At 38.0% G+C, this 26,977-nt stretch overlaps 1 protein-coding gene across 1 annotated transcript in view; it reads left to right on the top strand.

The window, feature by feature from the left end:
- Positions 1-26,977, top strand: part of LOC118810932 (cadherin-23-like) — a 338,859-nt gene that overhangs the window by 29,259 nt on the left and 282,623 nt on the right. The window contains exons 2-3 of the mRNA XM_036575094.1: positions 20,499-20,599; positions 26,210-26,284. Coding sequence (XP_036430987.1) covers positions 20,518-20,599; positions 26,210-26,284 — 157 coding nt within the window. The 5' untranslated portion in view covers positions 20,499-20,517. The remainder of the gene's footprint in view (positions 1-20,498; positions 20,600-26,209; positions 26,285-26,977) is intronic.

Genomic DNA, 26,977 nt, shown 5'->3' with positions numbered 1-26,977 from the left:
GCAACTATGTATCTGCCTTAATCAGTAAGTCGGTATTCCGAATTGAACCTACCTGAACAAAAAAATAAAAACATGCAGGTACTGTATTATAAGAAGATAAACAAGGAAACCTTTAAATATTTAATTTAAAAAGTCAGAACTAAATCGCTGTGGGGCAAAAAAGCTTGTAAATGGCTGTGTCCATCAGGTTTTTTACTGTAAGTTAGAGCAGCAGGAAGAATTTAATATAGCTTATACATTACAGTCAAACTGCCAAATAATCAGGGACGAGTCTTTGAGAAGAAATGTTAATTGATGATTTTTTAAATTGCATAAGTGAGTTTAATTGAGTGATCATGACAGCCCTACACTGATATTAGACGACCATAAAGAGCACAGCCTTGATGGACAACAGACAACAGAAGTAAAATGAGAGGGCACTCAGAGCACATCAATCATCCATCTGTCATCATTCCTCTTTCACCCTAACCTTATTCTGAGAAAAGCATCGCCACTCGTTTGTGATCAGGGTTAATAAGTGATTGATCTTTCATTGGAGTCTGTGGCTGTATATATCTCTCATTGATTCCACTGAAAGTGGGAGGATCTTTTAGGAGGGTATCTGTTTGAGACGAGCTCTCCGAGGTTAAATCCCGTCGAAGACAATCCCACTGCAATCGATAATATCAGGTGGGAGTTTTTAGGGGGGGTTCCACTTCAGGAGAGAGAGAGAGAGAGAAAGATTACATTTCATTTCATCCAAAGCGTACCTTATTCTGCACCAGTAAGCACAGAGAGGTGCCCGAAAAGTGCTCGAAACTTTTTTTGTTTGGACCCGTGAGCCATATTTATCACCCGATGATAGTGTTTATAGAATTAATTGATTGAGTGCTAACATCACCACAACCAGATGGCTTTGAGAGAATATTAAGCTTTTATGGTACTTTAAATTGAAAATTATTACATTTTTAGCTATGGTGATAGGCTGAATAAAGTTGATATGAAAAGTTCAACAGCCCGTGTAAAGGATTACTGATGATGTTGTCTTGTTTTCTAATGGCTAAATGGAAGGGAATGCGCTGTTTGAGGTCAGCGTTGTTTTGCGGTCAGCCACTGTAAAAACTAGGGAAAGTAAAAGTTTGGGCAGTGCTTAGTCTGGCTTTAATCAGGACAACAACCTCCTATTAATTAGCTCTCTAAAGTCCATGTTTTGCTTGCTTTTAGGCCTCATGTTAAGTTTTAACATTCAGCTCATTCTCCATTTGGAGGGGAAACCATGTTACAGAGGCTGCAGGGCTTCAAAAGATGCTTAAAATATGAGGCACAGCTTCAAAAATTCACTATGTACATTTACACAGTTGACGTAAGATTAAATAAAACTTTTCCCTTATAATTTATCAGATTTTTCTTTTTGTCAAGCTTCATAGTCGCTCTGCATGTGTAAAACATCTCGTCAGATAACAGTTTTCATATGAGAAACCATTTTTAATATAAAACAATATTTTTAAGAGGTTTAACTTAGGAATTTTTATAGAACAGATTCATGTTTACTTCTTATATCATTAATGTTATACTACATTTAAAATATATGTATTTTATTAAAAAATCCATTTGTCACAGGGATTTTGGTCACTGGTGTTATCAGGACTCTTATGTTTTAACATTTTAACGCAGTATTTTCAGCTCTATTAAACTGCTTCTATGGGTTGAGGCTCATCAGAGAGGAAGCATCTCAAAGCATGAGAAGGCGTGTCCACACTTGCTCACTGTATTTGATTAATTTATGAATATTTTTGTTTATCAGGCGGCACATAACTTCTATGTGTCACCGGTGTTATGTGCTTTAATGGTTAGGTAAAGAACATTTTGTCAAAATATTGCTAAATATCATTTTTATTACTGATTTTAAATAGTTGCACAAGGTCACCTGACCACCAATGAGTCAGCCAATTTACAAAATCCTCAGTTTTAATCAGAACGTCACTGGAGTCACCGTCACTGGTGTTACACCATATTCATACAAAACCAGTGACTGTAAAATATGAATTAAGCTGTCCCTTTTGCATATATGATAATAGGAGATATTAATGGACATATTAAGATTATTTATTTTTGGGATTAAAGAAATTGATTTTTAAAAAATGTATCCACCTGATTTCCCAGTCTCCCAGTCTCACAGAGCAGGAGTTACTGCTTAGCCAGCTAACTTTAAACTTGATCTAACCTTAGATTTATAACTCTGGATTTTCTGCCTCACGTCAGATAACTTTTTATCAGGCTATATTGCCATGGCAACTTACACTGCCTGCCTATCCTGTTCTGGTTAAGTTAAAGGAACGCTCCACCTAAAATGAAAAATGTAATCAATACTACTTCCACTGCAAACATGCCTACTTGCATCCTACAGTGATGCCACACTAGTGAGAGTGCACTCTTAAAGACAGCTCTTCAAGGGTTCTTTAAGAACCCTTAAAGAACCTTTAAAGGGAATGGTTCTATTTAGAGGGAATGGTTCTATTTAGACCCATGAGTTCTATATAGAGCCATTTCGTGCTTGAATTGTTCTTTGCATGGTGAAATGGTTCTTCAGATTGATGGAGAATGTGCTGTATGGTTCTTTAAAGAACCTCATTGGTGCTATAAAGAACCATTTTAATAAAGGTTCTGTGTAGAACTATATACAACACGTTTCCGTCAATCTCCATTAAAGCATGAATTGGTTCTATATAGAACTTGTGGTTCTGTATAGAACTATTGTCTTCACTATTTTAGAGTGTACACTCTTAAAAAAGATGGTTCTTCAAGGGATCTTTAGTAAAGAAAATGGTTCTAAGTAACCATCTTTGCATGTTTAAAGGGTTCTTTGCATGGTGAAACGGTTCTTCAGATTGATGGAGAATGTGCTGCATATGGATCTATATATAACCTTTTTGAAAAGGGTTCTATATAACACCAAAACGAGTTCATCAAGATGACATCGTAACAATAGCAGACCCTTTTTTGGTGCTGTATAGAACCATCTACAGCACTCTGCAATCTGCACTCTGAAGAACCATTTCACAATGCGAAAACGACTTTAATCCCTCGAAGGGTTCTTTGAGTATTTCTGGGTCTGTATAGAGCTATTTTCTTTACTAAAGACCCCTTGACGAACCATGTTTTTTAAGATTGTACGGTGGAATATCTAATCGTGATTTTTCAGACCAGTACTCTGACTGCATTTTAAAATGTGAAGATTTCATAAACTTTGAGGACCAGAACTGTGTTTTTGACTCAAAGAAGATATTTGAGTATCTATAAGAGTTCATGAACGGATATCTGGTTAACAGCAGAGGAGGAGAAAAACAACAACATTAAAAAAAATAAATAAATGAATGAAATGAATGTAGAGGTGTGGTTTCCCTTTTTAGGTGGCAGCACTGGTATTACACACAGTCACAGGGGAACACATTTTTAGATATTGTTTTATTTAGAAATAGCCGAGGGAGATCAGTAAGTTTTTGTGTTGAGTAACATGACTAACATAAAAGAGCCTTAGATGAGCTAATGAGCAAAAACTACAGCTAATCAGTAACACTGGATGCTGATGGGGAATATTCTACAGTTTTTTGTTCAATCAGTTGAACTCTACAGGCTGTTTCGCAAGCTCTGTGTTATTAGGTTAAATATCCCCATTTAAAAAAAAACAATTCATCTTTCAGCCCCACTCTAAAGTGAGATTTTCTGGTTTAAAGACAAGGAAAACCCATTTCTGATTATGTATCTTGAAGATGGGAAGGACTTTGGTAAAACTGCTTTTTTTTAGAAAAGCATGTTTCTGTGTTTGTAATGCACTGTTAGACTTGTAGTGAAAGAACGGTCATGTGAAAAAATGCTTTGGAGGAAACAGAAATATTATCTAGAATACTAGATAAAAGTGAAGAATATAGATAATTTATGATGGCAAAAGGTTACACTGTTAACAAAGTGACAGCACAAACTGTTGCTTTTGTTTAGTGTGATTTCTTTTTCCTCCACTGAAAAGTAATCGACTCCTCTACACGTTCCGCGTGATTTACTGTCCTACAAATGGAAGCATAGTCACTTTTCAAAACAACAAAAAAAACAAGTGTCTCCATTTTTGTTTTATACTTCTACGTCATTTGAACTCACATTGTCCTTCATATTTGTGTAAACATTTCAGGATGAATGGACCAATAGACATGCTCATAAATTAATTGGAATAAAATCTAACGCTAAGAGTGAAGAACGTTTTTTTTGGCCTCTCCTGAAAAATGTATTATTTTGGAGAAACTTGTTCTTCTTGGGCAGCAACGATATCATAGCTTGAGAATCTTAACCTGGTTTAACAGCAAAATGTAAACCACTGTCATAAAACACGATACCTGCAGTTGCATTTGTTAAGTTTTGTGAAAGTAAAAGTCAAGAAACCTCGCTAAGCTGAACATGCTTTGTCAGACAGACCACAGATCTGGTCAGCAGGAAATGTCTTTGTGGTTAACTGATGTCTAGTGAAGCTTTGATTCTCGGGCTGCGCTTCATCTTGGCTGTCACTGCCGCTCACAGAGAGTGAGAATGTACTTCGAGAAGGGAGGAGGAAGACCAGGAACAGACAGGGCTGATGAACAGCCGAGGAAGAGTGGCATGGATGGAGGCGGGAGAGTGAAAGTACTGGACAGGAGATAGAGAGAGGAGACAAAGGAGAACAATGATGATCTGATGAATAGTGGCTTTGACAGAGAGAGGGAGTGAGGGAGGGAAGGAGAGAAAGAGACTGTGACAGTATGGGAGAGGGGCACATGTCAGTGCCTGAGGGCAAAGGAAAGAGTTAGAGGTGCTACTGTTCTCTTGGGTTTCGGTCTATAATTGCTTCAGGCTTAACTGGCTGCTTAAAGAACCCATATCTTGGAAAATTGAATTATCTTCCCTTTTTTAAAATTAATTTAAAAATGAGTTTGATGTAGTGTGAAGCATCAATAAGGTTTTAAAGCATTCCACTCAATCTACAGTCCATGTCCATGTATGAAAACTAAACTACATCAAAATCAATAAATAAATAAATTCATTGTTTTTGTGATGTAACAACAACCAACGCATTTACATATGTCCACCTACAGCCGTTTGGCCCCGCCCATTCATATTGAAGTTAGAAGGAGTGTTTCAGCCTGGGTAGCTTTTTGAATAATATATGACAGCCAATCAGAACAGGGCTAGTTTACATAGATCAGTCACAGGAACAAAAACACCTGTTTCATCCTAAGAGATAAAGACAGACAAGTTATGTAAAAGGGAACTATGGCTGTTTGTGTTACATAAACCCACACAAATCCTATGTGGATTTAAATATAAGAAAACTGTAAACTGTAGCCCCGTTAAAGAATGCTTTCTCTGTACGCATAGCAGATTGCATGTTAGGTGTAAAATTATAATTCATCACGCATTCACTCACTCAGAATATAGAATACAACGCAGATCCGTCACAACGTCACCAATTAGCAATTAAAATCAGATTAGTGCTCCGCTGAACGAGATGCAAATCAAAATAAAGCACCGCCAAGTTTGGAACAAATCTAGTAATTATCAGTGTTGATGTCTTAATAAGAGTGAGAGAGCACAGAAGCATAGAAGCTGGGCTAGACTCCCTCCAACACATTTACTACCTCAGTGATCCAAATTACACTGCTTCTGGCTCTCACACAAAATGCAATAATCATGATGAAAAATTCGATGTTGGATGTGTGAAAACACTGCAGATGAAATGACCGAGAAAGAGGTGTCCCGTTAATTGTCAGTTGTCAGATGGCCAGTGTTATCAAGCTCAGATGCTTCCGTTTGAGTTTTGGGTCTCGAAATAGTCAAAACTGTTAAAGGGGAATTCCACTGATTTGTTTTGATTTCTGTATAATTCTATCATTGAGAAATTGTGCAGATGTAAATTCTTTCATTGTAGAGGAACTTATGGACTCTACAGGTTTCTCTACAGTACTGGTGATGGGAACCAAGGGTCGCAGTGTCTATATATAACTGGTGAACCTACACACGTCTTCTGAGTTTTCATGTGTAATGTTGATAATGATAAATAAGTCATAAATCTGAAAAAATCTCTGCCATAAATGGTTTTGAAAAAATTATGTTTTAGGCCGACATCGTCTCAACACTCGACACTATCGCAAAACAATGTCTCAGACATCAGGCAGCACATTTGTGACCATTTCAGGTAATAGCTTTCTGTGAGGGAACTGTCAGAGGCATTACACACTTATGACGTCTGGTTCCTATCATCACTGCTGTGAACAATTCCAGATGGGTTTCTCTAGAATGAAGCATTTGGCATCAAACCACTCTGAATGACTTAGTTTGTATCATAACCATTCAATTACATAGACATTTAGGCCCAATCCCATTTCTTATTTTCACTCCTTGCCCTTGTTTTCGAGTGTCACCTTGCCCCTTGGAACTGAGTTACAAAGGTTAGTGGTTGAAATCTTCCCCTACAAAATGGGACCCTCAAATAAAAAAGAACATTACTTCATTAACAGCTACCAGCGCTGCTCTGTAGGCAACCCTGCCAGTCTGCAGTGATAGCAGAGGAGGGTAAAGTTCAGCTCCTCACTGCTGGGCTTTAGTTACATTTAGGGCATCATATGCTTTTAAAGAGGGGGGATGTGATAATTATTTATTATCACCCACCCCTAATTCTTCGGTAATATGAAGCTGAAGTTAGCTATTGCTAAATAGCTACCGAGACATCAGCAAATTACTGCAGATTTTTTATGTTAGTTATGAAGAAAAGGACCATAATGCATTGAAATGACATTAAACAAAGATAATACCCTGGTAATCAGCATTTTTTAACTGAGAAAATGCTCACATTTGTTTGCTTCTTTGGTTGCTTGTGCAGCCATCTTGCTGGGTTTTCTTTTTTTTGCATAACGCTCTGTTTGGAGCCTCTGAAAAACCTCCAGTTTGTAGGGCCACATAGCTGTGAGACTTCGCCTTACCCCTCTATCTCAACAAAAACTGGGACACCCTACCCCCAGGCAGTAACGCGCAAAACGGAGGGGTAAGGGCTAAGTGGTAGGGGCAATGAAATGGGATTGGGCCTTAGAAAAATTAGACTTCCTCTTTAAAGGGCCAATATACTGCATTGTTCTTGCATTTTATTTTTTCCCCTGAGGTCCATTTATAAATGTCTGTATAGTTTTAAGTACCTGTCAGGCTGTTTTTGTTACCGTACTTTTAATAACACTATATGTAAATGAGATATCTTCTCTCTTCTGATTGTCTGTTCTATATTTTGCCACATTTAAAATGATGTCTGGGCTGAAACACTGCTTATAACTTCAACGTTAATAGGTGGAGCTGAACGGCTGTAGTCTGTATAGGCAGATATGTGAAAATGTGTAATTGTGTTGATTTTTGTGATGTCACAGAAACAATAAATTCAAACAGAGCTGTTTTTGCAGCTTAGTTTCCATAAATGGACTGTATAGACTGAGAAGTGAACAGTATTGAAACTTTTGTATATGTAACATTTATATACAATGTTTTTACACTATAGCAAATATTTTATTTAAGAAAGTTGGAAAATTTATTTTCCGTATGGGCCCTTTAAAATTGAACTTATGGGCTTGCAAATTCATATTAAAGAAAAAATCATAGAATAACATTTTGTCTCACATTTCATCTCTTAGACGTCTCAGTTATTATCTGATTAGAAAAGAATGGTGTAATTCTATATTAACTATTTCTTACTCTTAGCTTACTAAAACAACTAGATAGAGACTCTTTTGTTGGTGCAGATTCTGAATGTTCAAATGAGAACACATTTGTGTTTGTAAGTTGAAGAGATGTTTATTATGATTAGAGTTTGATGAAAAGTTTTTGTTGTGTGCAGTCTTATTTTATAGTCTTTTATATTTTTACTATGTTTTTAGTATTTTGACATTGAAAGCAACTGAAAAATCAAACCAGTCAATACAGAACGTAAATCAAAAGTAAATGTAATCAGTTATGTAACTTTCTGTGTAATTTAAGATGTAATCAGGCAACTGAATTTGAAAAGTACAGCTAAACAAAAAGTAATAACTATGAACTTTTAAGGGTTCAAACTTTGAAAGGGCAGGAATAGTAGTGTCAGTAGATCCTTTCACATATGGACTTTCATGCAGGAAGTGTGAATGCCTGCCGTAGTCAAAATCCCAATTTACCTGTGTACACCTGGCCATTTCATGTGACTAACATCTGGGTAGTATCCTGATATGATTTTAACCACATGCATTTACACTTGGTAGTCAAATGTGTCTCCAATTAGTCGCACTGAAGTCCAGTTGCTATGTGAGACGGAATATGCAAATCTGCTCATTACACTGCAACCAATTCCCAATTGTTCCATTCAGCCTCTGCATCTGCAGCTTGGGTTGCACAGTGGTGTTTGTCCATATTGTTATTAAGCATTTTATTTCATCTGATCCCCAACCATGTGAGTACTCCATGATTATCTTGCTCACAGACACAATCACATGCCCAGTGATGTACTGCATGGGGAGGAGTTTCGGTTGTACTGGGAGGGGTTTTGGTTGTTGAATGCGTCTTGGAGAGACGGGTGTGTTTACAGTGCTTTTACATGTAGCTCAAATGTGTCTCAGACCACCTCCTGAAGTGGTTTGAGTGATCAGATCATATCTGTTTTAAATGCCTCTTGGGTGTGTTTACACTTGCATTCTTATGTGGATTGGCCTCATCCAGATCTAATCCTGATGCTGAAGCCGCATGGACTGACCAGGTGTAAACAGGGTTCTAGCGCAATTTCTGGGAAATTACTGGGAGGTCTTATGAGTGAACATTAGGCAATATATTACTGAAAAAGACAGCATCATCTATTTACGGTCAAATTCTCAGTTTGCTAAGTGAAAAACGTCATGAGAAAGTATGCTTTGTATGTGATTTTAGTGCCATGCTGCTTGAGAGAAGCAGCAGAAATCCACCCCTCATGCATGTTACTGCAGCTGTGCAGAAGCGATGCAACTTGGTCAGAGCAGAATGTTTCTGTGATACTTTTTTATAATTGAGTTTTCGCAGTTAAAAATAGCCATACGAGTATATTGTAGCAGTTGGCCTTTTATACTGAGGCCTTTATGTTCAATTTAAAGTGACTTGAACGGCAAATGTGAATGCATGTAAAGTACTGTTTAAGGCCCTGCAAGTTTGAATGGTGCAAACCTTGAACATCACCAGTAAAGGTACAGCAGTAAAATATAAAAGATATTGAGTGTGAAAAAGTTAATTGTGCCTTTAAAGGTTTGATTTGTGAATGTTATTCTTGATATGGCTGGAGTGAAAAAAAATCAATTTATAGGGACCTAATATGCTTTTCTGGTTTTTCCCTTTCCTTCAGAATGTTGTATAGCTTTTCTGTGTATGTAAATGGTCTGTAAAGATACAAAGCTCAAAGTACACACCAGAGAGATTAATTCTCTCCCATAGAAACCAGTTTTCTCAGCTGACTGAAACACCTCATTGAAATTCCAACCCTTTTCCTTTGTTACAAGGTGACAAAATCTCATGACGCAATCCTTATTGCCCCCTTACCAGCAAGCTTGGCACACCCTCACACAGTGCACAGCAACTGCTGGAGTCCAGGAGGAGTTTGTTCAGTTTTGTAACCATGTCAAGAAGATGCTGACCTGACTTTCAAGATCGGACTCTGGATTAAATTGATCCGGCAAAACTGACACCTTTGGACAAATAGTCACACCAGTGTTTACAGCTAGACAAGAGTCTGTCTGCAGGTTGCAAGACAGGGGCGGAACATGTAGTGGCAGAACCTCTCTGGTGGTTGACCAGTCAGAGTAAAGTGGGTGACCTGATCAATCAGAATACGAAAAAAAAAAAAAATGTGTTTTTGGAGCATTAAAACACCAACACGACCCCATAAATAAAATTATGAACATGTAAAATGAGCATAATAGGTCCCCTTTATTATTGAATTCACTAGGAGGTGGATGTTGTGCCATACTATTCTGATGTTATAGAAAAGCATACTGGACAATGCATTTTCCTTTGATACTTAATTAACAGAATGCATAATGATTTGATACAGTTCTGCTGAGAATCTCATGCAATTACAGCATGGTTACAGCAGTAAACGACCACTGTTTAGGAAAAAATATCCATTCCAAAATGCTGAAACTCTCCTTGATGGCAGATCCCTGCACTAAATAAGCTACTTAACAGTGTTCTGGTGGTAAAACAGCTCTTACATTGGACAATACCAATGACCATGTAGCCATTTACACATATTTATGGGTCTAAAGTCTTTTTTTGTCCAGAAAGGTTTAACAGCCTCTAACGATTGCTGTGTAACAGTGAACCATACACAACCTTATTAGAGCAGAATTGTGTTGGCAGTCATTGATCTTAAAGGCAGTGCAGTCCTGGCTGTTATTTGTTTGGTGAGAGTTAGCGTGGAGAGGAGTTGCTGAAGTCTCGGTTTAGCCTCAGCGCAGTGGTGCACACACTGTCTGCTCCAGCTACCATCAAATCCATCACATCCACTCATGCGACAGGCCTGGCACAGACGTCCTTTAGGGACCAGGGAGGGGAGGTTTGTCACAATGCTTGCAGGAGAGTGTCTGAGTGTGTGTAAGCGAGTGCGCTAAAAAAGAGGTCAGAAAGAGCACTAAACTGTAGGCTATCGCATGCCATTGATATACATGTGGAAAACATTTAATGGAGTCTGTTAAGGAGCCTAAGTCTTTGTGTTGAGATTTAAGAATTGTATCTAGGGTGCATGATCAGTTGGATCAGTTATAATGAATGATACAGCTGATGACTTGGCACCCCACTTTTGCTTTCTGACATATATAAAGCCTGTATAGACTTAGAGGGCGATATACCGGTTTATTTGGTATGCTAGCTGTTCTTGCTGTATTAGTTTTGTTTTCATCGTTTTACTTCTATGCCCCAAATAAACACTGATAATGCAGCATATATCACACTAATTCCTTCACCTCCCATGTAGTGAGTCTAAGGTAAGTTATTCGAGTTTGTGTAGAAGGAGCAGACATCAGTTAATGTAGTGAGTTAATCAGGGGGGGAAATGGAAGGGCAAAAGCCAGTCTCTTGGGGTTAGCCCTTAGCCATTAGCCTAGCATGCAAACTAGCCAGCTTTCTGTGCACACACCCCTCGCTCAGCCAGCCGCTTTTGGGCGATGTTGAGATCTCAAGCCGAGAGGCTCCGCAGCTTCTCAGCTAATACTGATGGCATGAATGACTCAAGTGTAAAAGATGCACGGATGAGACAAATGATCATAAATAAAACAACATTCAATAGTATTTTTGCCAGGCTCAGAGAATCCACTCTGTGCTTCACATGCACTCACTTTAACTATATTAGGGTTAGAAAGGGGGGTTAGGGTTATATATATTATATATATTATATATATTATATATATATATATATATTGTTCATTTCTCCTTTTACTATTTTGCTCAATAAAATATATTTTATGTTACATTAAAGTCATTAAATATGATTCTTATTAAAACTGAAGGGACATCCTAGAATAATACACCAATACTAATCTACAAATTAGGACTACTTAAGCATCCACAATGGTTTTATTAGAAAAAATGCATAAATACACTGTACCATGATATACCTTAAATATACTGTGATATAGATTCTTGGCCATTGTGCCCACTATTACATCTTAATTAATTAGTTAATTTTCAGTTATCTTACTGGCCCAGAAATTGTGTAGCAGTGCATCACTAACTGTATTCAGTCCACAATGGCCTGAGACTGGTCACAAAATGAACCTCGTCCATGAACAAAATCAATAAGAACAAGTCTAAAACAGTGAAGAGGCGCCTACTATAAGCATGCCAGTTGTAGTGCTGTGCTGAGGGGTCCTGCTTGTCTATCATTTCTGCAGGTTCTGCAGAAGGATCAGTCTTCTTTGTGATTGAGACTAATTCTATCTGTCATCCAGCCAGCATCAGCTATCCTACCTTTTGCAGCGCAGGCACTCAGCTCTCTTTGGTGCCTAAATGATGCTTTGTTCTTCCCTGTGCCACTTTTCAAGCTCACAGATACCACCTGTGGTGCCTCTTATCTGTTTGAGCTGATATTATACACGCTGAGACGCAGAACTAATGAGTAGACTTTAGATAAAGGTATGCTTTCAGATATTGGATCTTAACTCTTAACAAAAGCTTAATGTATAATATCATGTTTATTAATTGTTGCTTGTTCTTGAGAAATTCTTTTGACAGTGTGGATTGTAAGCTTTTAATCCATGCTGCATTTATGGTTCTACATAGGAGATTATGAATTGAATTTGCTGAAAATGTATTGTTATACCTGCAGTCTTGTTTTGGAAAAAAGACCATTTTTGAGCCATGTTTGGGCATTTCTTGGTTTTGAAGAAAACAGAAAAGGGCATAAGTGCAGACTCAAACCTGATATAGAATGTAAATGGCATATAGAATGTAAATCGGAAATCAAATTAATTATTTGCCACAACATGGAATTCACACCTGTTTTGGAGGTCTCTAAGCTGAAGTATGCATTTTTTCCTTGTTTTCTTTGGGTTTAACCCTCTGGTGTCTGAGGGCATTTTCTCGATGTTTGCATATCTTCTTAAATTCACCTTTAAAGGCACTTGCATATAACATGATACCTATAGGTTTCATATCAGAAATGCTCCGTTATCTTCGGTGCTACTTTCGAAAACTGCTGCAGCAACTTCAGTGGCTGTAAACTCTTTGCACACCATTTTAAATGTCGGCTGAATGAAGAATGAAGGGTTTCCAATGTGATGGGTCAGTGCGTAGTGATTTCCTGAGTGTCTGTTGGTCAGTTACACACAAAATGTAGACGGACACACAAATCCAACAATTAAACATGGTGAATGGCAGATGACGTGTATGTCAATCCCTCTTCAAGGCCTCGTAACTCGTAACTAAGATGGAATGGAAAGGACGACTCTACGGATTCAGGAAATGTTTGTTTGAATGTTTGAACCATTTTGTGCTGTTTTTATTATCGCAAAGATAGAGAAACATGTATAGAAACACTGAATTTGACACACAGACTAGTTCGTGGACTCCAGATGGAGTAGCAGTTTTATTGTGGAAGTCTTTTTTATATCAAGAAAACTGCAGCTGTGCTGACTCTTTTAACTCGGCACGGCCGTCTTTGTGGAGACAGATGAGAGAGATGTAGATTGTTGAGAGTTGTGAATTGTTTTCACAACAGGGGGGTTCTGACCCTGTGCCTTTCACCCCTCATTGCTCGCTAGCAGCTCAACACATTTCACACACACACACACACACAGAGACAACAGTGTCCTAGTAAATCTGCAAACAGAGTTATTGGGAAAAATATTTTATTTGATTTTATGAATTCAATATATCTGACTTAATTTCTATCCACCGGCCAATAGGGGTCCTGCAGTAAGAAGTTAAATATGTAGTTACGTAATTAAATTTCAATACTGTAGCAAAACAATAGTAATATTTCTCGAACTTTAAGGGTTACGAAACATAAAGGGTAGCTTTTGAGTGACTGGATTACTTCTGTTTTGTTTTTTACCTTTATTTGCCATGATTTATGCTGTTTTGTTGGAACGTTGCGCCATGCCCCGTGAAGCTGGATCGGGTGACAGGACGCAGAATGAGATGCAACAGCAGGTTGAGGTGGGGGGAAGGTGTGTGTTTGCGGCTATAGGAGCAAAGCAGGCCGTTCCATTCATTATCACACCCAGGAAACAACAACAGGCCAAATGAAAACAAATGTGACCATTTCTTTCTCTTTCTCTCTCTCTCTGCTTCACTGTCTGTCTGTCTCTCGCCCTCACTCGCCCTGGTTTTTGCGCTGAATCCAATTCACTGCCAAGATTGCAGCTCTGACCCACACCAGGGACTGCCATGCAAACCAAACGCTGCGTATTAGGCAGCCTGTTATTACATTTTGAGAAAACATCTGGAGTTATTTTTCCCTACCATGTAATCTGCGGGGGCTTGAATTTCCATGTGTTTTTCTCAGTTTGATTTGCACTTACTTCATTTGAGCTTCAGCTTGTGCAGCTAAAGACTAGGACATTGTAAATGGGTAATAACGTTAAACCACAGTCTTTTTGAATGTAGATATTCAAAATCTGCTTGTGCCCCAGCAAACAGAAAAGAACAGAGCAAAAACAAGCAGCTGAGCAGTTACTCTTACAAGAACTTATTATCTTTCTAATAATAATAATATTTTAATATGGCACCTTTCATACATTAAAGAGAAGCACAAAATACTTCACTTTTTTGTATTTTCACATAAAACAATAAATAATGATGTGTGGCAGGAAATGCATGAACATTTTTAATAAAAGTATGATGATTAAAGGAAAAAAAAACTTAAAATGATTGATAAAATGATATAACACTGTGTAAACAACTTAGAAATGGCTGAGCAAACACACACACCAAATCACAATGTATTGTTTATTTATATTCATTTACAATGTTGATCTTAGACTTTCCATCAAGCATTATGAAAATGTAAGGTTTTACCCCATTAAGATCTTTAAAAAAGAGTAAAAGAATTTGGTAACACTTTCTATGAATGTCACCTTTGTAAGCATCTATAAACACATTCATAACATGTTATAATGCATTCATAAGGCATTATAAACATGGCTATAAATATTTATAAAAATGCATTATAAGTTATAGCCCTGACATTATAACATGTTATTAACACTATTTATAATGCATTATATTAACAATTCATGATGTATAATAAACATGGCTATAAAGTGTAATTCAGTGTAATTCTTTTTTATAAATATTTATAACCATGTGTATAATGCCTTATGAATACATTATAACATGTTGTAAATGTGTTTATAGATGCTTACAAATGTGACATTCATAGAAAGTGTTACCAAGAATTTTAAAGTCAACTCGAGAAGAAAGCCACTGTGAGAATGCCAGTGATGAAATTCCTTCTCAGTGAGGAATGGCCCATGGATCAGGTTGACTCTGTAAATAATGAATCAACCCTGGACACTGAGAGTGGATCCAGTTTCTATCTGCGGCTGTTTTAGCAAGTCATCTGCCCCGTGCCTGACATCACACACACCCTGGCTGCTTGTAGTTCCTGACACCTGTCGCCTAGTAACAGCAGTCAACGTAGCCTGCTCAAGTTATGCATGTCCAATAAACCATTTAACAAATGGTTAAGTGTCAGATTAAGTGTCAGCGATTGGCAGGTTCTAATATCTCTGCCATCTCATCTTACACTGTCATTATACGCCTGGATAGAATATTGCCTTTTATACCAAACCGAAGTATTGCACTGTGTGACAATGTGATTTCCACCACGATTTCATCATTGCATTGAGTTCCTGACGTTTAAAGGAGACTCAGGGACAGTTTGGTGGAATTGTGGTATTGATAATTTAAAATTGTTCCAGTATAGGTATGACTCTGGACAGGAGAGCTGTGTAGATTGAAAGGTTTGGGTGACAAAATGAGGTAAAAACAAACATCTCGTTTCTTCAACTTTCACTCAGGAGCAAAATTCAGCCTTTAAACTTGATATAGAAGAAATTTTTTATCGTGATAGCATTTTTGGGCCATATCGCCCAGCCCTAATAACAACATATTCTCAACCTTCCTCATTTCCTCAGTCCTTTAATGCCTCTATGATCTATAAAACCATTATATTATAATGTACACTGAGCTGCTAGTCGATTAGAAATACCTACCGTGTACCTACACCCATTAGCCTTTTTAGTAGAAACACCTAGAATATAGGTGCCCATTATAGGTTTACAGTCGCTGACTGGAGCCCATCTGTTGCTATTTATAATTTATTAGCCAAGCCCACCCACTCTGCCCATCAATGAAAAAGGACCACCTATTATTTAGGTGGTTGACCATTCTCAGCACAATAGTGATGCTGGTATGATTAGATGCAGCAGTGTTGCTGGGCTATTTACACTCTTCTTGGCCACTTTATGAGAAACCCCTTTTTTGTAGCTCTACCTTGCTGGTGTACTGTTAGAGGCTGCAGCCCATATGTTGATGCAAAATGTGTGTTAGTCATGCTCTAGTCCTTCACCAGGGGTCAATTTCTCAGCACCAAGCTCTTTGCTGGATATTTCTGGTTGGGGAACTATTCTCAACCCAGCAGTGACACTGAGGTGAATAAGTGGAAAATGTTTCTGTGATTTGAGAAAGTCACAATTAATTGTTTTTCCTTGATTTATTGCTATGGATTCATTAAGAGTCATTAAGAGATTTGTTCTAGCTCTGATCAACCACCAGCTAATTCCATCAGTGAGCTCCACTCTACAGCAACAAAGGTAAACTAATTAGTATAATCAGATGACAAGGGTTTGAACAGCACCTGTAAATGTGGATGCCTCAGTGAAACTAGTTGAGTACCCAAATACTGAACCAAAATTTTTATAGTGTTTGATTTAGATATATGTTACAGTTGGCACCAGGCAGAATCCCAGTGTTGATATGAAACTGATAAGAGCAGTACTGGGGGACTCCCGAGTAGTGCAACCATCTAAACATTGGTCCTGTCACAAGTTCAGTCCCCGTGGTCCCTTTCCCCCCCAACATTGTCCAGTGCAAAAGTAGCAAATGCTGACATCGGACAAAGACGTTGCAGCAGTTTGAAAAGACGGTCTCAGAGAAAGCACATCCTATCCCTCACCCTCACAGCTTGGTTGAACTGTGTGATGGGGGAAGACCTGACTAGAGGGTGTAAATGACCAAAGCTAAATTGAGGAGAAAAAAAAGGCTGAATTGGATATATCTAGAAATATCACTTGGCAAATATATATATATATATATATATATATATATATATATAAAACTTTATTGTAAAACGTGTAATTTTGCATACATTGACGTTGTAATTGTACACATATAATGTGCAAAAATCTTAGCCACCTAAGCACATTGTTTAAATGATGGTTCTTTAAGGGTTCTTTAGTAAAGAAAATGGTTCTCTATAGAACCCTTTGCATGATTAAAAGGTTCTTTGCATCATGAAGGGGTTCTTTTGATTGATGGAGAATGTGTTGTAGATGGTTCTAAATAGATTCTTTTTGAAAATGGTTCTATATAGCACTAAAAGGGTTCCTCTATTGTTACAGACATGACATCGTAACAATAGCAGAACCCTTTTCAAAAAGGCTGTATATGGAACCATCTACAACACATTCTCCATCAATCTGAAGAACGCTTTCATGACGCAGAGAACCCTTTAATCACGCAAAGGGTTCTCTGAGTGTTCATGTTTCTATATAGAAACATTTTCTTTATTAAAAAATCCTTGAAGAATCATCTTTTTTAAGAGTGTATCTTGACAGTAAGTTTATTTTTGCTGGTAAAAACACCACATATTATTAGAATAGATGCAAATACATTAAAAAGCAATGAATAGATTTGTTAAATTACATTACTAGAACACTTGATATAACATAATGAAGTATTGATTAGCCAAACCTGGTACTGGATGATTATTACAAATAATACTGGGCTGCCATGAGGAGAGTTTGGAAATGGTTAAACAGACAGATTAACATAAGTAAAATTACTACTCACATTGTTAATTTTATTTATTTTTATTCCAACATTAAATACATATATTTATATAAAATGATATATAGGATTGATTTTAGAATTGGTATTGGAAAAAGTGTCACTTTCCATCCCCGGCAAAATAAAAATAAACAAATTTCAGTGTTTAAATATTGCAGTGTAGTGCGCTGCCCACTTTCTCCCCCATGGCTTCCCCATCTCTGCAACATTAGCACTAAGTAGCAGCAAACAAACAGTCCCACTGCTGTAATTAGCCTGATTACACAGAGGTTGCACTCAGCGCGATTACACATCATTAATTTCGACCTTACAGTTCTCTTAATTAAATCGTGTGTCACACCGGGTCTCCTGCAAATATAGTTAACACACTTCAGACACCTTTATTTACTCATTTGCTTGCTTACTTATCCGTCATGTTTTCATTTAAAGTGAGTTACGCCTCACGAGACGATTAGAGGGGCTCGGGGGAATTGGTCTTGACTGCAGACATCCCTGATGAACTAAATCTTCCTCTTTAGCCGCAGTGAGTAGCCAAAGCTTCTGGCTCGTCACTCAGTTGGATGCATAAATCATATTCCTTATCCATCATTAATGGCGTCGATATAAAACCCCTCGCCTCAGGTGATAGTCTGCGCTCCAAAGCTTTGTGTAGGTCTTTGAAGGTGCTTTTAGTGAACAAAGCATTGACTGTGTTGAGAAGTCCGAGGAGGACAGTTCACATTTTTTTCTCGTACTCATTCTAGAAGATTAGATTCACCTGCATTTTATACCTAGTGATACAACCTTCTGTGTAAATGATCTAATGATCTAATTACTGAGAAAAGGCAGTCATGTCCAGGACCAAAATGTCCTGACCTTGTAGGAAAAGCAGGTCTAACCTTTGTAAAGTGCTCTACACATAAATTGAGGTTAACGTTCTTTCTAGTTCAGTGCATAAGGAAGTAAATAAAACAAAGTAAAAACAACTGCTGGTGGACTGACCAATGGACTGACCACCTCAGAGTCCAGACCTCAATGTCACTGAATGTGTTTGAGATTACTCGGATGCAATCACTTTCTAAGACTGAACTTTGGAGGTGTGGAAAAGTATCCCTGCAGATTTATTGGAAGGAAAGAAAGAAGGAAGGAAGATAGAAAGAGATTGAAAGAAAGGAAAGGAAGATAAGAAAGGGAGAGAAAGAGTATATGAGAGAGAGAGAGAGAGAGAGGAGAGAGAGAGAGAGAGAGAGATCACTGAATGTGTTTTGAATTACTTGGATGCAACCAACTTCTAAGACTGAACTTTGGAGGTGTGGAAAAATATCCCTGTAGATTTCTTTGAAAAACTGAAAGCAAGTCTCCTGAAAAGATTGGAAAGCAAAGTGTGGACTAATTAAAGTGTGTAACTTTCTGTTAAATGTGTTTTCTTCTTTTTTCCCTGATGCTGAAAAACAAACATACTGAATTGGCATTTTGACAGCAATTTAAATGAATGAGAGTTTTTATTCATTAAGGCATTTTCTTAGTTTGATCTGTAGTGCAGTTGAGGCCTAGCTCTAGTGCACTTCGTGATGCTATGTAGAATCTATGCTTATAGACCTCTCTTCCAAATAGAGCTTTTAAATGGCTTTTAAAGTGATTCCTTTAGGCCAGGGGTCAGCAACCCAAATGTTAAGAAGAACCATTTAATCAAGTTTTAACAAAAATATAACCATTTTGAGAGCCACAGCATTTCATGTGCATTTTATTGAAGTAACGTTTTACCATCTCGGCTGTAAATATGTCTTAGTATGTGCTAATGTCCTAGTATATACTAAAAAATATAATATATATGAAAATACAGACTTACTTTGCTCTGCTTTAAGCTTTAGCTCAGCTATAACATTTCTCACATCTCTGGCAGGAAACTTTTCCACAAAAGAGAATAGTTTAGTGTAAATAGTCTCTTAACGTTTGACTTTTTACATAGATGAAGTCGCTTCTCATTCGCCAGCTTCTTGCTTGAATTTCCCCGTTCTACCTGAAATGCCTGAGGTGCCAGATTGTAGCTAACTATGTAGCTAACTGTTGCACCATTTAAAGTGGAACGTGAAAATTCTAACGAGAAGCTGCTGAGCGAGAAGCTGACTTCAGCTTTGTGACTTTTTAGTGTTTGAAGGTTTTTTGTTACAGATTAAACGTATCAGGAAACCAGCTGAGTGATTATAAATGCAAATAAGTCTATTAATCTCCAAATTATTAATGTTCATCTTAAATCTTTCTCTTTGCCTTTTTTTTAGCAAGGCAAGGTTGTCTGTGTTGCTGTGTGACCAGCAGTCTGTGTGCCAACCTTCAGGGTTAAAGTAAAAATTAGCAGTTCTACATTAACTCCAGTGTTTAAGAGCTTTTATTGTTAAAAGTGTGTTGAACGATCAGCAGAGCTTTATTTTACTGCAAAGGAGGATTATTTTATTTTTACCTAACAATGTAATTCTGCTGTGGAGCACTAAAAGAGCCGCGTGTTGCTGACCCCTGCTTTAGGCTGACTGTGCTGGACAGTGCTTTTGGGAGACTTATGGACAAGTCATCGAGCAGCAAACTAACAAAGACGATGCCAAAGTGGAAAGTTAGATTAATATGATGGTGCTAATCTAGATTAGAATGATAGTGCTATTCTATTTAATCTCTTTAACCCCTTAAAATCCCAGGTTTATAACATACTAAGGCTCATTATTCAGTAACCACAGGGACTTCAGTTCAAACTGGCTGAGCTATTCTTAGGTTATAGTAGTGTATAATACAACTTTGAGCCCGCTGGCAGGCCCTGGCCATTTAAGGGGTTAATCTAATAAATGCTAACTAATATTAGTACATTAAAATCTATAAGCCAGTGTAATGAAGCCAGAATTGGTAAGATGTGTTCTCTCTGTGTTTTGCTGCAGTGTGGAGAAGGTGCAGGTGATGTGGAGTGAAGGTTCTGGTGACAGGATGACGGTGGCCAAGCTGCTCCTCTCCTCCTTCCTCCTACACTCGTTCAGTGAAGGTAAAACACACACACACTCACACACACACACACTCACACACACACACCAAAACTGACATCCACTGTCTAGATCCCTACTTTAGCCTCTGCAGCCTCTGCATTAACTCCGTCCACCTCTCCTTGTCCTTTTCCATTTCTCCCCATCCTCCCCCGCCCCGCTCCTTTTGTTCATCACGGCAACGTCTCATTACCTCTCCTTTTTTTTTCTTCCTGTTGTCCCCTCATCGTGTCTCACTCACTCAATCAACTTTTTTTCCTGCTAGTCTGTCACTCAGTCTTCACCGGCTGGGTCAACACTCAGCCATTTCGCAGCGTGTGCTGTGTAAACACTCGGACCGACACTGTGACGGAGCTTCGAGACGAACGCTAGACACCTCCAATCACCCGGGCGGCCGAGCCGCCGTGCTGAGTTATCAACGCCATGCCACCATCACTTTACATCGCACTGAATGACTTCCCAATGCTCCCCTCGCACCCCCCCCGCTTCCTCAATCTGTCTCTTCCTCTTTAACTCTATGGAGTCTACTGTTGTCACAGTTGTTTGGCTGTACTATTTAAATGTAATTAAATAATTACATGATTAATAACGTGGCTCAGTAAGATGCAAATGCCATTTTTTTACCCCTTTCAGTTCGTTTTGTTGCAAGTGATTAACCCCAGACTTTATAAACGTTTGACCTTTAACTAAAATGACCAGATCTGAAACAAAGTTTTGTCTTTGCACATTAAGACTGTACTCTCAACAATTTTTCATCAAGAAATAACAAAATATCTCCCCCTCCTAATTACAAACACATTGAAAGCTTAGAATCGGCACTTTCACCAGAATTTCTGCACTTGTTTCAATTGGGGATGTGCGAAATCATTATAGTAGAATTAAAATACGTTTTTATTGACAGTGATTTTCAAGGGTTAAGCTGTTTCTAAACTCATTTACCTCTCCTCTCCCTCCCTCTCTCTCTCTCTCTCACATTTTTCATAGTGCTAATAGCTGTGGCTGATCCTATGTGAAAAGTGTTTTCATGCTTATTATCTCTTGGTGATTGTTAAGGGCTTTGTGGCCTCGAGAAAATCGAGAGAAATTAAGCGACACCCTGATCACTTAACATCCCTGAGCTCGGCCCACATAATGACCCCCAAACTGACTGTAAAAAAACAGACAGAGCAAGAGAGAGAGACAGAGAGCGAGAGAGAGATGGGGGGGAAGAAAGACAGAAATAGAGGGGCAGATATAGACGCAGAAACATATTTGGTGAGGGAAGAAGGAGGATGAGGAGGGAGGGAGAAAAGAAATAAATAAAAAGAGAAAGAATGACAAAGAGAGAAGAATAAAAAACAGAAAGGCAAGAGAATGAAAGAGAGCAGGAAAGAAGCAACAAGAGAGTAGAGAGTGAGTAGAAGGAGAGAATGAGGGAAGAGAGGAAAGCGAATGAAAGTAAGAGCACATGAGATGCTACAAAGAATCAGATGGAAAAAAACTGAGAGATGGAGTGAAAGAGAGAAACTTAGAGGAAGAGTAACAGAAAGAATGAGGAAGAGAAAGAAAAGGAAAGAAAGAGATTGAGAAAGAGGCAAGAAAAATTATCTATAAGTGAAGATGAGGAAATATGAAGAAAAAATAGTGAGAGAGAGTGAGAAGAAAGAGAAAAGGGAAAAGGCATGAGGGGGAAAGAAAGACAGGGGGAGCAAATGATGAAAGAGAATGAGTGAGAGACAGAAAGAGTGGTAGAAAAAAAAACAGAGGAAGAAGAAAGAGAAAGAGGAAGAGAACAAGGTAAAGAGAATGAGAGAGGGGGAAAGTAAGAGAGGCAACTGAATGAAAGATAAAGAACGATTAAGTGTTAGACCTAAAGATAGAAAGAATCAGAGATAGAGAGATGTGAAGAAAGAATAAAACATAGAAGCGGGAAAGACAGAGAGAGAGAGCGGGAGGGAGAGAGAGAGAGACATGGTGTCTGTATGAGTGAAGCTGTGTGCGCCAGCTGCATAATGAGAAGTGATGAGTTTATGAAGATGTGAAGAGATGTGATCAAACACAAGAGCCACTCCACTGACTCTGATATCAGCTCAGTCAGAAACCTCTCAACTCAAACCTCTCTCTTCACATCCTACAGACAAATTACTGTATCATCTCTCAATCAGCGCTTATTATCATCAATTTATCAAGTGTTTTTTATGTTTTACAACAGTATTTTTTAGATTATTTCATGTAAGTGAGAGGCTCTTCGGGGCTCTCCTGGTGACATCTCCTTGGCCACGCCTTAGGATCTCGTTCCCATGCCTTTCTAAGTTGTGGCCACGACTTAATTATCTTGTTCCCATGCCTTACTAAGGCATGGCCACGCATTATTTTTATTTATACAGGATGTCACCAAGTCTTGTTTGTCTGAGTGTTTGACTGAAATTAACACAGGTTAAAAAGCCCGAAAACAAAGCGCTAAAATATAAGAATTTACATGTATATATATATATATACATATATAAAAATTGAAATAGAAATGAAAAATGTCGTCGAAACTGGAATCCAACAGGGTACAGTTGGTCATCCAAGGCAATGAATTGAAGTATTGAAGTTGAAGCTAAAGTAAACTTCTTTTTCAAATTTTCCATTTCACCTTAATTTATACAGAAGTTATGATCTATACCATAAAAAATGTAATATTTTTCAACAACAGTTTCAACAATATTTTTTATTTTGGTGCATCACTACACACCTAAAAGATGGTTCTTCAAGGGTTCTTTAGTAAAGGCGAATGGTTCTTTTTAGAAACATGAGAGACATTCCATGCTTTAATGGTTGTTGAATGGTGAATTGGTTCCTCACACAATCCCTCTCGTGTTCTATTGCTTAAATATAGCAGAGGTTAAAGTGTTCATTTGATAAGTAACTCAGTGTCCTGATTATATAGATCAGTTCTTGTTAGCACTCTTTAATGTGCTGAGGATCCATGTTTTCTTTCTCATTCTACATTCAGCATTTCTCAGCATCAAACAGCACGGATACACACACACACACACACACACACACACACACACACACACGCCCCTCCTGTGGTGCAGTGGTGTCTCTATGGCCCACTGCCCAAAGGCTTGATCAAAGCACTGCTGCTTTGTAGGCTGATCTTCCTGACAAAACAGCTTGTCTCCCAGTGCCCCGAAACACAGACAACACCCAGGAGACAGAGAGAGACAGACAGAGAGAGAGAGAGAGAGAGAGGGAGCGAGAGAGAGAGAGAGAGAGAGAGAGAGAGAGAGAGAGAGAGAGAGAAAGGAGAGACGCGCAAAGAAGTATAGTATGGAATTAAGCCAGATTCACTGTTCAGAGTGTACTGTATGTAGAACACATCCACAGGTAAATGCTAGAAGTCCAAACGCACTTTCATTCATTCATTTATTCATTCACTCACTCAGTCACATTCAGTCTCATTCACTGTCTCTCTTTTACATACTCATTCACTCACTCATTCACTCAGCCTCTCACTCTTTCATTCACTCATTCACTCATCCTCTCACTCCTTCACTCACTCACCCTTTCACTCACTCACCCGCATACTCACTCATACACTTAGCCTCTAACTCCTTCACTCATTCTCTCACTCATTCACTCACTTACTCACTCATTCATCTATTCACTCACCCACTGATTTACTCTCTGACACACTCATTTGCTCACTCACTCATTCACTCACTCTGTCATTCTTTCACTCACTCACCCTTTCTCTCACTCGCCCACTTATTCATCCCATTCACCCATTCATTTACTCAGTCACTCACTCTCTTACTCTTGAAATCACTCATACCCTCACTCATTCACTCACTATTCACTCAATCTCTCACCCACACACTCATTCTCTCACTCACACATTCACTCTCTCACTCATTCACTTACTCACTTATTCGTTCTCTCACTCATTCACTTGCTCACTCATTCACTCTCACTCATAAACTTACCCACTTACTCACCCACACACTGATTCACTCAACCATTCACTCAATCACTCTCTCACTCACACTTTTTTCACACACTCATTCACTCACTCTTTCATTCATCCACTCACTCATTCACTCTCTTACTCATTCAATCTCTCACTCATTCACTCACTCACTCATTCATGCATTTACCCACGCATTCACCCAATCACTCACTGTTTCACTTGCTCATTCACTCACAAATACCTTCACTCACACTCACTCGCTCACCCATTCACTAACCCATTCAGTCACTCACTCTTTCCCTCATTCACTCACTCAATCACTTACTCATTCTCTCTCTCTCTCTCTCTCTCTCTCTCTCACTCACTCACTCACTCACTTATTCACTCTCTGTGCTGGTTATTGATTGGTGTGATGGAGTGAGAGGGTTCTTACACAGTGAGTGTGTTTATTTGAGGTGTGTTTGTGATCGATTTAAGCTTCTGTTTGGTGTCTTATATCAGATGTCTTCCACACACACCAGTGTTCCAGCAAATTTTAATGTTATAAACATTAAAATTTAATAAAATATTTATAATATAATTATTTAAAATGACATAATTTTAATATAAGTGTTCAATAGGACAAAACCGAGCTGAAAATAAATAAAGAGTTCACATAAAATAAACTTACTTAAATTGTTATACATAGGCTACAGAATGTACAACGATCCAACTCTCGACATCAGAGAACAGCTGATCATCAAAGGCAGTGGATTCTATTTTGTTTAGTACTTTTCACTTTGGCTGTTTATGAAGTTTTTCATCATTTCGAAACCCGAGGCTACAGGTGTCTATGTGCTCACAGAGACTTTCTTTTCTACATACTATTTTTTTTTTGCTGTATTCTGATATTGAGCGGGAAATCGTGTTTCTAGGTTGTATCAAACCTTTAATGGAGACGTTCTAGAGAATCTCTTCCTATCTTGAGACTTGGGATGAAGAATGATCATAAATCTTTTGGCATCTTTAGGCATTATAAACATGGCTACAAATATTTATAAAAATGCATTACACATTATAGCCATGCTTATTATGCATTATGAATTGTTAACATAACACATTATAAGTACTGTTCATAACAAATTATAAGAGCTCATAAGTCGTATTTGTCCGCTCTAAGTAAAGTGAAGCATACTGTACTAAAGCCTCCTCCAGTGTTAAGAGTGAGGCATCAAGTTGAAGTATTTACTTAAGGATTTACTGAAACACTAAAACATAAACAATAAAGCACATTACAGGCTTCAAATGTCAGAGTTTAAACTAGAGCTGCCATCAGTGTTTTACCCAGTGTGGGAAAGGTAATGTACACCACCGTTAGCTTGGTATTTGTCTTTACTTTACTCTCTCCAAGCTGGGACTGACTTCTTTGGCACTGACAGTATAACATGTTATCAACACTACTTATAATGCATTGTATTAACAATTCATAATGTGTAATAAACATGGCTATAAAGTGTAATCCAGTGTAATTCATTTTTATGAATGTTTATAATCATGTTTATAATGCCGTATGAAGGCATTATAACATGTTATAAATGTGTTTATAGATGCTTACAAACGTGACATTCATAGAAAGTGTTACCGAAAGTTTCTTTTTGACCTTATACATCACTAATCTGTGCTTTGTCTCCTGCAGCCTTTAACCAACCTCCACGGTTCCAGAATTACTTCTTCCAGTCATACCTGCTGATCTATGAGAACACTCCAGTGGGTGAGTCTCAGGGAGCACACACCACACAAATACACAGTACACACTGCTCTTACCTGCAACTGGGACCTGGAGCTCACATCTCTGCACTGACTAACAGGCCTTGTACTGGGTACAAAATTTACCCCTTCTAGCATTTTTCTGAATAGGATTAAAATATGTATGATTGTTTGTATGTGTACATATTTTTTGTACATTTTCAGCACAGATATTTCCCAACTTTATAGGAAAACCAAAGAACAGCATGACTTACCAACAAGATCAGGGCCAACAAAATATGTTTGATTACTTATAGGTACTTACATATCGCTGCTGTCAGAACAAAACCTTGTATCTCCAAAAAGGTAACGTTACAGGATGAGGAAAAATGTTCTTAACTTTTAATAGAAGTAACTGGATAAATCATTTTTTCCAAGTAGTTTTAGACGATTTCTATTCATCACAAAATTTTGACACATCATATAAGGCAACTGGCGGCCTTTTTTTCAAATTATGTCAAAAATGGAGGTAAGGAATTTTGTCCCAACAGCAGTGATATATGTAATACACATGTGACACATTAGCATTATAGCATGTAATATATACATATATACATATACTGACATATATACAGTACCATAGTCTGTACATTGTACAGACTACCCTTTATTTATTCAATTTCCAGTCAAAACAGACATAAAGCACAAGGAGATATTT

This window comes from Colossoma macropomum, unplaced genomic scaffold, assembly GCF_904425465.1.
Source record: "Colossoma macropomum unplaced genomic scaffold, Colossoma_macropomum, whole genome shotgun sequence".
In the NCBI taxonomy this organism is placed as follows: Eukaryota; Metazoa; Chordata; class Actinopteri; order Characiformes; family Serrasalmidae; genus Colossoma; species Colossoma macropomum.
Note: the sequence above shows the minus strand (reverse complement) of the source record. Positions and strands in the feature narration are given on the sequence as shown.